This window comes from Hyla sarda, chromosome 12 (genome assembly GCF_029499605.1).
Source record: "Hyla sarda isolate aHylSar1 chromosome 12, aHylSar1.hap1, whole genome shotgun sequence".
NCBI classification, from domain to species: Eukaryota; Metazoa; Chordata; class Amphibia; order Anura; family Hylidae; genus Hyla; species Hyla sarda.
The window spans coordinates 26,952,114-26,964,613 of record NC_079200.1 but is presented as its reverse complement, the minus strand read 5'-3'; the positions used below and the strand labels follow the sequence as shown (position 1 = coordinate 26,964,613).

General features: G+C 44.6%; 1 protein-coding gene across 2 annotated transcripts in view; it reads left to right on the top strand.

Annotated features, from left to right (window-relative positions):
- The window catches only part of RIMS4 (regulating synaptic membrane exocytosis 4), a 272,393-nt gene that overhangs the window by 245,604 nt on the left and 14,289 nt on the right, over positions 1–12,500 (top strand). For both annotated transcript variants that reach the window (XM_056548508.1, XM_056548509.1), the window contains 2 exons: positions 4,470–4,582; positions 5,437–5,538. In XM_056548508.1, the coding sequence (XP_056404483.1) occupies positions 4,470–4,582; positions 5,437–5,538 (215 nt within the window). The remainder of the gene's footprint in view (positions 1–4,469; positions 4,583–5,436; positions 5,539–12,500) is intronic.

Here is a 12,500-nt window from a genome sequence, read left to right as displayed (position 1 = left end):
TGGGGGAGTCTCAGAACCCAGACCCCCAACAATCAAAATATTTGACATTCACTATGACACATGAGAAGTGCAATCATGTGATCAGTATTGCGCTTGGCTATCTTCAGCAATCTTATAGAAAGTGAAGGAGCAGTGACCAAGCATACACACTGCCTCATCTACTTACTATCACAGACGGATTGTTAAAGGGGTACTCCACTGGAAAACATTTTTATTTATTTTTTTAAAATCAACTGGTGCCAGAAAGTTAAAACAGATTTGTAAACTACCACAGAAAGTTCTTTTCTTTTTGAATTTCTTTTCTGTCTGACCACAGTGCTCTCTGCTGACACCTCTGTCCATTTTAGGAACTGCTAAGAGCTGGATTGATTTGCTATGGGGATTTGCTCATACTCTGGACAGTTCCTAACACGGACAGAGGTGTCAGTAGAGAGCACTGTGGTCAGACAGAAAGGAAATTCAAAAAGAAAAGAACTTCCTGTGGAGCATGCAGCAAGCAGCTGATAAGTAATGGAAGGATTAAGATTTTTTAATAGAAGTAATTTACAAATCTTGTTAACTTTCTGCCACCAGTTAATACGTTTTTCAGCAGAGTACCCCTTTAACATGCCATATCAAGAAGACTCTTCAGCTTTGCTTCATTTATAGAACCACATTTATTCTAAAACATCACTTAAAACATGCAACGTAATTACAAGTCATTTTGGCCTGAACCGCACCTATCTGTCAAGGTGAGAGGATTGTGGATGAGCCTGGACCAGGGTGGACCCTGGAGCACTTGAGCAAGCACTGGGACGGGATGGTAACCAAACTGCTGCCCGCGTGGAACGGTCCACTGCTCCTCTTGTGGACACACTGGGGGGTATTTATGAAAAGAAGGGTAGGTGAACATCTTTTTACTCCATTAAAGGGGTACTCCGTCCCTAGACATCTTATCCCCTATCAGAAGGATAGGGGATAAGATGTCTGATTGCGGGGGTCCAGCTGCTGGGGACCTCCGCGATCTCGACTGCGGCACCCCAGACATCCGGAGCACGGAGCGAACCTTGCTCCATGCCGGATGACTGGCGATGCAGGGCAGAGGCTCGTGACATCACAGTCGTGCCCCGCTCATGTCGTCACGGCCATGCCCCATCAATGCAAGTCTATGGGAGGGGGCGTGACAGGCGCCACGCCCCCTCCCATAGACTTGCATTGAGGGGGCGAGGCCATGGCGTCACGAGCCTCCGGCACTGCACCCGACGCTCTAAACAAACGCCGGGTGCAGCAGGGAGATCACGGTGGTCCCCAGCAGCGGCACCCCCACGATCAAACATCTTACCCCTTAAATTCAAGTAGCGGAAACTGTGTACCTGCCCCAAATTTATCACATGGTGCAGGCCATGGGATGAATCTGGTTCTGAGCCCATTTCTTACTTCAGTACTCCACTTTGTATGGTGTTTTATCTTCAACTTTTTAACCCATGCAACAATTTTGCGACTTTAATAATGCTGTCCACAGTCGGTTTGTATGCTGTTTTTTATTTGGCAGTGATCTGCGCCCTTTTGGGTGGCTTTGCACGAAATTATGCGACTTTTATAAAAGGCGAAGTTTCATTCATTCCTGCCCACTGCAAAAACACAACTCAAAATACGTCTACCACAGCAAAACGCAGGAATGCACGTATATGAAATGTCGCACAAAAACGCACTGCGACAAAATATTGCGACAAATTTACATAGGAAAACAAGGGTAAAAGGCTTGATAAATACCCCCACTGTCCCAGCCACAGCAGTAGGTCAGTCCCAACCCCTAACTGGAGGAGTAGAGCACCGCAGCAGTGGGGAAGTATGGCTGGGGAGCCGCAGCATACCTACTATATGGGGGCCTATGATAGTGGGGGCACAGAGCCAGGGGCCTTGAACAAATTACTATATGGCGACATTTAGTCTGGAGAGAGGGGTCTGTGGGGGCCTCCAACTATATGGGAGCACAGAGCCACCCTGGGGCCTATAACTATATATGTATCGCATATATATATATATATATATATATATTTAGTGTATAGCACAGCTGTTGGTTGTCCGTGCATGCTTCGAGTTGTAGTTTTGCAACAGCTAGAGGCACACTGGTTGAAAAGAAAAATACTATAGAGTCTGCACCTTAAAGGAGAACTCCAGAATACAAAAATTGTCCCCCATACTGTAAAAAACTAAATAGATACATACCTTCCTTTGCTCCCCCAGGGCCTCCAGTAACCCACTCCGGTCTCCGCCGCGATCCTCCTACTGGTTGCTGGTGGTCGGCGAGTCATACTGTGCTCAGCCAATCACTGGCCGCAGCAAAGTCCCGACTCGGCCGGCGATAGGCTGAGCGGCAGTGTGACATTTTCGGCCCCGGCAGCAGGTGCTGGTGTAGTGAACAATTGAAGAGTTCTCACACTGCCACTCAGCCTATCGCCGGGTGAGTCGGACTTCGCTGCGGCCGGTGATTGGCTGAGCGCAGTATGACTCTCCGACCACCGGCAACCAGGAAGTGGATCGCGGCAGAGACCGGAGTGGGTTACCGAAGGCCCGAGGGGAGCGGAGGAAGGTATGTACATCTTTATTTTTTACTGCCGGCAGTATGGACGATAATTTTTGTATTCTGGAGTTCTCCTTTAAAGAACAAGAGTTAGCACAACATAGTGTGGCCCTTTATTTGTAACCTTGTCTGCTATAATTGGATGACTCTGCTTATAACCATCATTCTTCCAGTAAACTGGATAGTGAAATGTACAAAGCGTCGCCATCTAGAAGTGAATATGAAAAAATTACATTTACAGTTTTTTTTTATATACATTAACAAAATTATCATCTATTTGTGACCCTAATTGTTTGAACAAGGTTCATCTTCCTTAAAGGACTTCTAAGTATAATTTGTTGGCCCTATATAGATGAATATTATAACTATTATAAAACAAATATCTATTATTATTATTCTTAGTCTTAGATGCTTAACCACTTAAGGACATGTGCAGTAAATGTAAAGCGCTGCAGCGAGTTACTTCATGCACAGCACAGTACGTTAACGGTGCATCTATAAAGGGAGCGAATTAGCTACGTTCACTTTACCGCAGGTGCGTTCCGGCTGCTATCAGTAGCAAGGTACTTAGTCCCCACTTATAGCAGGTATCAGCGATCATGCTGATTTCCTCCATTAAAGCGTACCTGTCATTTCAGGTGACTTTTCAAAATACGCTGCTATGAGTGTATACATGACAAACAGCACTATTTATGACCATTTTATAACTTTTCTTTTAGATTTTTAGAATATTTCTGCTCTGCAGGCTTCATCTCTAATTTGCAGTTCTCTCAGAGCTAGAGCTAGGCCAGAGTTCTCCATCCAACTCCTTAGACTTGTATTACTTGTCTTGCAGACACAGGACAAAGCTGAACTGATTTTCAGTGGAATACAGTCTCAAAGGACAGAAGGGAGAGGAAAGAAGCTTGATAGCAGAAGAAGGAAGCATTTTTATATTACAAAGTTTCTAATATTCACTTTTACTATTGATCTATGCAGAGGTTTTTCAAATGACAGAGTCTATTTAACCCTATAGATGCCTTGATTACTGTCGTTCATGACATTAATAGGCAAATTGGAGGTGCCAGTGGGTTTGGAGGAGCTTATCGGAGCCTCACACCTAAGCAGCAGCATATTAAAATATAACATTTATGATCCCGCACGGTGAACAGTGTAAATGTAAAGAAATATGAAATACAAATGAATAAAAAATGATCAATAAGTTTCATCAAAACAAGAATGGTACCCATAAAAACTACAGATCACAGTGCCAAAAAATAAGTGCCGATGCAGCCCCGAATACGGTAAAATAAAAGTAATAAAGGGATCAAAGTAGGACAATTTAAGTATACTAAAAAAAGTTTTACGTCTTTTGAAAGTAGTATAGTAATATAAAAGAATGTAAAGAATGTAACAATGGATATTACTTTATTCATATTGACGCACAGAATAAATAGAACAAATATGGAATAAAAATAAATAAATTTTCGTTCCTTTGATACACCGTACATTTTATGGTAAAATTAATTAAAGGTGTCATTGCGAAGTACAATTGGTCATGCAAAAAAGAAGCCCCTACCTGGCTCTTAAAAGGCAAAGGGGAAGAACTAAAAAAAAAACGCAAAAGAGAAAACTGGCTTCGTCTTAATTGCAGATGGTGAAGTACGTTCTGGAAACTGTGTTGAATCTTGTTGTGTTGTGGACATAGAGATGTGCATGCACATGACCATATACAAGTTTCTGTCTCTACCGTGCATGCACTGCATCCATCTTACTCTATAGAGGTCTATGGTTCCTTTTCTTGTTGATGGATCCAGGGCTCGTTGGTTTGAAGCTCAGTTCATACTATACCGAAAAGGAATTTATAGCCAACTGTGCCGCTTGTACGAGTCCGGCCACTGATGTTTTTGTATTTTATGACCTGCAGCTTGAACTACAGTGGGATGTGCCTGGCGTCTGATGGACAGTTTGGTGACTTTCTCTCTGGCATGGGCCCGGCGCAGTTTGTTGGTCGTCAGACACTGGCAACCACATCCATGGGTAAGTGACACTGGTCAGACCACTGCACCGGTCATATCCACAGCTGCTGACAAAGGCCTGTAGTCTTCTGGACTAGCATGAACAAGACAAGCTCTAGCTGCTTCAATCAGATGCTTGCAGATCAGTTTGCACCCACCTATACCACCGAATGATCCCACCATTATTCACCAAGAGCCCTTTCATTTTCTACATGAACCATAATCCCATTCTGTCAAAACAAAGAGAGCTCTGTCACATTCAGGTTCCAGGACGCGCTACAGCAGAGGTCCCCAACCCAGACTTCGAAGCCCACCAACATTCAGTTTTTCAGTTACTCTATTTGAATAGAATTTGTAAATTACTTCTATATAAAAATCTTAATCCTTCCAGTACTTATCAGCTGCTGTATGCTCCAGAGGAAGTTGTGTAATTCTTTTCTGTCTGACCACAGTGCTCTCTGCTGACACCTCTGTCTATGTCAGGAACTGTCCAGAGTAGGAGCAAATCCCCATAGCAAACCTCTGCTGCTCTGGACAGTTCCTGACAATGACAGAGGTGTCAGCACTGTGGTCAGACAGGAAAGAACTACACAACTTCCTCTGTAGTATACAACAGCTGATAAGTACTGGAAGGATTAAGATTTTTAAATAGAAGTAAATGACAAATCTGTATAACTTTCTGCCACGGGTTGATTTGAGATTTTTTTTTCCCACCGAAGCACCCCTTTAAGGACTGGGTTGCGGACCTTTGTGCTAGAGAACTTAGTAGCACTTATTTTAGTGATGTACAACTGGGACCGGTATGAATGGTTACAGAAGCCAGTGGGCTACATATAAATAACACTGTGTATAAATGTTATTTTCTTTTTTTCTTAGGAGACGTTGAGGTTGGACTTTTGGAGAGGAATGGACAACTTGAAGTAGAAATTATCCAGGCTCGAGGTCTGACAGCAAAAGCCGGTTCCAAAACACCACCAGGTATATTATACTGCAGGATATTATTCTCTCCTTGTATTGTGTCTTATAAGTCAGTGAACGCCTTATACGCAGAGAATCTGGAGTAATCATCACTAAGGGAGAAGGCAGCATTCTGCAGAGTACAATTAGAATTACATCCAGTCTTACACCTGCCTCGGAACATCTTACGGCATAGGAATTGCTGAATTAACACAATGTAGAACAATAATCTTTCTATAGAGATTCCGGCAGTCTCGGAGAGCCTCTGCAGTAATCTCTTTCTGTCTTTACGGACAATTGTATATGTGTCTGCCAGGCTCCCGATAAACTGCAGGAATGAAAGCTGTTCAAGCTGTTGTATGAGAACCGAGCCAAAATGTCAAAAGAAGAGACAACATATCTTAGTCTTGTACAAGTTGTGTTTAGCAGCGCTGTAGAAAAAGAAATGATCTATGACTTCACATACCGTTCCAGTCATCCGTCTTTCCCATGTAGTACAGCCAGAATATTGGGATGGCAAAAAATAGGGATGTACAGAGATACTCACTGGTCACTTTATTAGGTACTGTTCAATTGCTTGTTAACACAAATAGTTAATCAGCCAATCAAATGGCAGCAACTCAGGGCATTTAGGCATGTAGACATGGTCAGGCTGAGCATCAATGTGATGCATTGAGCCCGGCCCATTCTTCTCGCTGGGGCCCGGGCTGATAAATTACTGCCTTGCGTATCACCAGCCAGGGCAGGACATTACTATGTGATATTCATGGGGGCGTTAGGAGAAATACCTTATCACTTCGTGACGCCAGTGCACAGTTATCCTATACACGATCTGAGGTTGGAACACTGATGTAAGTTTACGGATAACTGTCTTTGATGAGCTGGGGGCAGATGGTATAACACAGACGGTTGTGGGTGAGAGGGTGCAGCGTAACCCCTTGGGGGCCCTGTTGCCTTGTTGGGACTTGTGGTGATTTCACCAAACGGATTTATACTGACTTGTAAGACGGGTAGATGAATCCTGGTAGGTAGGGCTCTGCCAAGGTATTGACACCTTCTCTGCCGGGGCATGAACTTCCACCATACTGGAGATTCTTGCAGGATGACCAGAAGAAGTAGATTTGCGCTAGGCCTTCCCTTAGAGCAGACAACACACCTGAACCTCACTGTTGCTCAGCAGTAACTGGAACACTCAACACTGAGGCAACTCCCCCCCCCCCCCCCCCCCCACACACACACACACACACTACACTATATAGAGGAGACTTTAGGGGTTTCCATTGGCAGGCAGGGTCACATGGGGTTCACTGCTCTCTCTTAAGGGTACAGTAACACATATACAAATATTAATAGAATTAATTAGAAAAATATATTACTTTCAATAAAGTGCAAACATAATTGGTATAACAGTAAGTCTCTGCTGGGCCCAACACCTTGTGGTGCAAAGCTGCCCAAAGCAGTCCAAAGCCACCGGACAGCCATTGGTGCTGCGGCCAGTGATTAGCTGATCCGCAGTGTAATGCATTGGGTACCAACAGCAGGAAGGCGACCGCACCGGAAGACAGGACAGCAATGCCAGCGGCAGAGGGGGATCGGCAGGAGGAAAGTCAAGGTTCATTGTTTTAATTATGGCAGCCCAGGCCCAACGGGAGCATAACATTTTTTGTCAGAGTTCTCCCTTAAAGGGGTACTCTGCCCCTAGACAGATCGCTGGGATCCTGCTGCTGGGGACCCCAGGGATCTCGGCTGCGGCACCCCACTATCATTACTGCACAGAGCAAACTCACTCTGTGCGTAATGACCGGCGATACAGGGGCCGGAGCATCGTTACATCACGGCTCCGCCCCCTCATGATGTCACAACCCGCCCCCCTAAATGCAAGTCTATGGGAGGGGGCGTGATGGCAACCACGCCCCCTCCAATAGAAATGTATCGAGGGGGCGGGCCGTGACATCACGAGGGGGCAGAGCCGTGACGTAACGATGCTCCGGCCCCTGTATTGCCGGTCATTACGCACAGAGTGAATTTGCTCTGTGCAGTAATGATAGCGGGGTGCTGCAGCGGAGATCCCGGGGGTCCCCAGCAGCGGGACCCTGGCGATCTGACATCTTATCCCCTATCCTTTGAATAGGGGATAACATGGCAGGGGTGGAGTACCCCTTTAAGTCAATATGAATAAATTCCCAAAATGTTTTTTGTCCCATCTTTAGCTCTATCTTCTTCTGCCGCTTCTTCTGCTGCTATTCTGGGCTCTCGGGGGTTCAGGCGGCTGCATTTTGTCTTTGTTCTGCTTTCATAATGAGCTTTATTAGGAATGTGTAACTGTATAAAGTACAAAATCCGCACTTTCACCATCTTGAGTTGACTTTAAAATCCCGACTAATCACAGTGGAATCGGCGCTCGACATGAAAGAACATCTCGGCCCTTAGAAGACGCGCAGGAAGATGTACAGCTTTCCGATATGAGGAAGGATTCTCGAGCCTCTGAAACGAAAAGTTAAATGGAAAAATACATTATTCATCAAGATTACATTGTTTGCCAAATAATTGTAGCAACAGAGATTACCGGGCTCGCGGCTTTGTGTTATTATTGGAAATTGAACAAGCGCCACAGCTGTTTTCAGAACCTTCGTTCATATAACTAGATTTGCTTCAACAGAGGCCTGCCAAATAGGGTTCTTATTTTCAGGCATCCTGCACACACACGTTCCTACTTTTTCTGCTTTTTGTTTGTCTGGAAAAAGCGCCATGAATTTCAAGTATTCTTCCCAGTGTTTTTACAAGCATCTCCACCATTAACCCTACAGATGCCTCGATCAATGTCGATCACAGCATCAATAGTTAAACCTAAGGTTCCGGTTGTCCTATCATGTGGGTCTGATAAATGCAAATGGCCGTCCGAGGTCTCTTACCTCCTTCCGGCGTGCAGCTTGGAGAGCCAGGCTGTACAAGAAGATCGCCAATAGTACTAAACAATACATAGCAATCTAATGATTGCTATTAATAGTCCCTTATGGGCACTTAAAGGGAACCAATCATCAGATTTTACCCTATATAATGCTTGGCAAAGCGTTATATAGGATAAAATTGTTGTCCTCACCCTCCCCGGGGGACGCTCCTGCCCCCAGGGATGGTGAAGATATGAAGTTATAAACTAGTCACCGCTGCGGCCGTAAGTAGTCACCTGGGCGGGGAGTTCTTCTCACCTACTCCCGTTCTTCGGCCGGGAGCGACGCCCCCTCCACTTGATTGATGGGCCGCGTCATCGCTCTGCTCACTGAACAGACGGAGCAGAGTGATGACGCGGCCCATCAATCAAGCGGAGGGGGCGTCGCTGACGGCCGAAGAACGGGAGTAGATGAGAAGAGCTCCCCGCCCAGGTGACTACTTACGGCCGGGGCGGTGACTAGTTTATAACTTCATATCTTCACCATCCCTGGGGGCAGGAGCGTCCCCCGGGAATGGTGAAAATAAAGATTTTACCCTATATAACGCTTTGCCAAGCGTTATATAGGGTAAAATCTGATGATTGGTTCCCTTTAAAAAGTGTAAACTTAATATAAAAAAAAATGTTTAAAAAAATAAATTAAAGACCCCTATAGTAAAATATAAATCACCCCTTTTCCTCATTACCATATGCAAGAAAAATAGAAAAAAAAAACACTACATATCTGGTATCGTTGTGCGTTAATGTCCAATCTATTAAAATATTATGCATATTATCCCACACAGTGAACAGCATAAACGTAAAAAATGCCAAACACCAGAATTGCGGATTCTTTTGTCACATTACATGTCAGAAAATTTTTATTTAGTAAAAAAAAGCAATGAAAAAGTTCCATCAAAATGGCACTGACAAAAACTACAGATCACTGCGCAAAAAAGGAGTCCTCATATAGCTACGGTTATGGCAAAATGAGAAAGTTTTGAATGAGGGAGTAAGAATAGGGCAATAATGTTAAAAGCAGTACAATATTAGTAAAGCAGGTAACCATGGGTATCATTTTTATTGTTTTAACCAACAGAATAAGGAGAACATGTCAGTTGTACTGTAAAGTGCACAGAGTAAAAACGACCCCCCCCCCAAAAAAAAAAATTTGCAAAGTTGCGGCTTCCTTTTTTATTTCCCCGCACAAATAAGTTTTTTTGTTGCACCGTACATTTTATGATAGAATGAAAGGTGTCATTGAAAGGAACAATTGGTCATGCAAAACACAAGCCCTATGTCTGTGTCCTTAAAGGGGTATGCTGCTTCTAGACATCTTATCTCCTATCCAAAGGATAGGGGATATGATGTCTGATCGCGGGGGTCCATTCGCTGGGACAACCCAACCCCATCTCCCCCCCCAATCTCTGGCCTGGTACCCACCGCAGTAAGCGCTGGGGTGCCGGGCTGGAGATTGCGATCAGACATCCAAAGGATAAGGGAAAAGTTGAGGGGTGGAGTATCCCTTTAAGGCCAAAATGGGCTGTGTCCTTAAGGGGTTAAAGAGGACCTATGGCCAACCCCAAAAAGTGTACACATTCCTATAATTAAATAGCTTAGGGTGCCGTGAATCAGTTTACGCTATGGCTGAATCAGTTAACGCTATGACTATGCTGACATTGCCGTCCCCATTACCGTCCCCATTGATTCTGCATAAAGAATGACCAAGATCATCCTTTCGGCTGTGAAATTTAAGTGGAAGAAACTCTGACACTGGAATTCTGTAGTGTGAACTGTGCACAGAATATTATTGACAGCAATGGGATTCTGATTGGAATGGAAATTCCACAGTGAAACTTGCCTAAGGCTAGGTGCACATGACGGAATGTCCGCACAGAGATTCTCCATGCGGACATTCCACAAACTGTGGTGCCGGCATAATGCTGGCGGCCGCAGAACTCCATGCGGACATTCCGCAAACTGCGTGCGCCGGCATAATATGCCGGCGCCCGCAGTTTGCAGAATGTCCGCATGGAGAATCTCTTTGCGGACATTCCGTCATGTGCACCTAGCCTTAGGCAAGTTTCATTGTGCTTTCATGCGCCATTTCATTGATGGCTAAGCATTCCGACTCCGCACAAAGAATGAACATGTTCATCTGGCAAGGAAATTTCACCGTGTGAACAACGCAGCAGAATACCGTTGAATTCAACAGGACTCTGCTGCAGCGGAATCTCCGTGCCGGATTCCAATGCGGAATCTGGCACGGAAATTATGACATGTGAACTTGGCCTAACTGTTTGGTTGTGTCCGCAATTAGGCTGGAGCAGGTATCAATCTTGAATTAGGTGAGAGTCCCAGAGGTGTGACCCGCATCTATAAGACATTTTTGGTGTAGCCTATAGATATGTTATAAATATCCAGATAGGAATACCCCTTTAGCCCTATAATAGTATTGTAGTGAGGTAGTAAAGTCGTGTGGGGGAGAATCGCTGATCACTGTCATCCATATACAGAGAACCTTAAATCATGTGTCAATAAAGATTACAGTGACGTTGATTAACCACCTGTGAACCAACACAAATCTAATTAAATTTCTGCCTGTCGGTATCTCTGGGGTATGTGGACTGCTGTGTCTTTAATTGAGAATCAATCAATAAATAAATAGACCTGTCTCAACTGAGATATGCAAGTCATACATTGTGGGTCAAGGATTTTTTCTTAACAAGATTTGAGATAGTTGAGAGGAAGAGACAATGTATTTCTATTGTAATGGCATACAGATATGTGTGGTGACCCAGTACAGAATCACATGTTCTTCTTTCCTTCTGCCCATCCTGTGTGGCAGATGCTGCTCAATGTCCATCATGGGTCCCCTCTCCTCAGAACTCTCTATAATGCACTATATAATGTATTGTCATATAAGGGTTAATGTATTTGTACTATCATTGTATATGTTGCCTTAAATCTATTGTTGCTAAGGACCTTGTTGTTAAGGGGAGTATGCAGTGGTGAACATGTGACTTATCTGGCCAATAGGACCTCTCAAAATTCCTCCCATATATAGTGAGGTCAGGGTTCAGCTCTCTCTCTTGAGCTCCGGCTCTTGTTGCTAAGGTACAGTTTGGTGAGGAGTGAAGTCTGTCTGTGAGGTGGATATGAAAGGAGGCATGAAGCCTAATCCAGCAACCACGCATCTACTACAAGTCAGCCCCACTACCGAGGTGAAAGTCAAAGCCTTGCGGTAAGGCAACAGTCTTGGGGATATTATACAAGTCAAGTCAGCAAGTTAGCCAAGTGCAAGTCTCTAAGGCATAGTGTGGGCTGAATCAGTAATATACAGCACAATCAACTATAAGTCTCAGAAAGCTGATTAGCTTCCCTAATTCACCCTGCATCTCCTTCACGCTAATCAAACGGATTGTACCATCTTTCCAACCTCAGTAAAGCAAGCCAGTTAACCGTAATCTTGCGTCAGAGTGATTATTTGGCCGTGCCTGGCACAGGTGAAGCTGCCCTACCTCGAGAGGTGTATAGGTCAACCATGCCCTGGCGTCACGATAAAGTTAATTGCACATTTCCCCGTCCGACACCACATATACACATAAAATGACAATGTACAGTGAGCCAGTTCATTACTGTGTACAGTCTGCAAGATCTGACACCCTATTAGCCTCATGTATCAAAACTGTGTTAGGATGTTAGGGCGTGTTCACACGCTCAATAACCACATAGACTCTGTTGTAGGAAGTCTGCTGATTTCTGCACCATAAATCATGCAGTGTCAGTTTTGAAAACCCTGCTCCCATTGACTTCAATAGAAGGTGGCGAAACATGCTGAAAAGAAGGGACATGTCAGGAAGTTTGTGAAAACTCACAAAGAGCGTGTAGGCAGAGAAACATAAAATCCAGAGAAAAGATCGCTCCTTGTGTGGATTCCTTAAAGGGGTACTCCGTCCCTAGACATCTTATCCCCTATGCAAAGGATAGGGGATAAGATGTCTGATTGTGGGGGTCCCACCACTGGGGACCCCCGCCATCTTGGCTGCAGCACCCC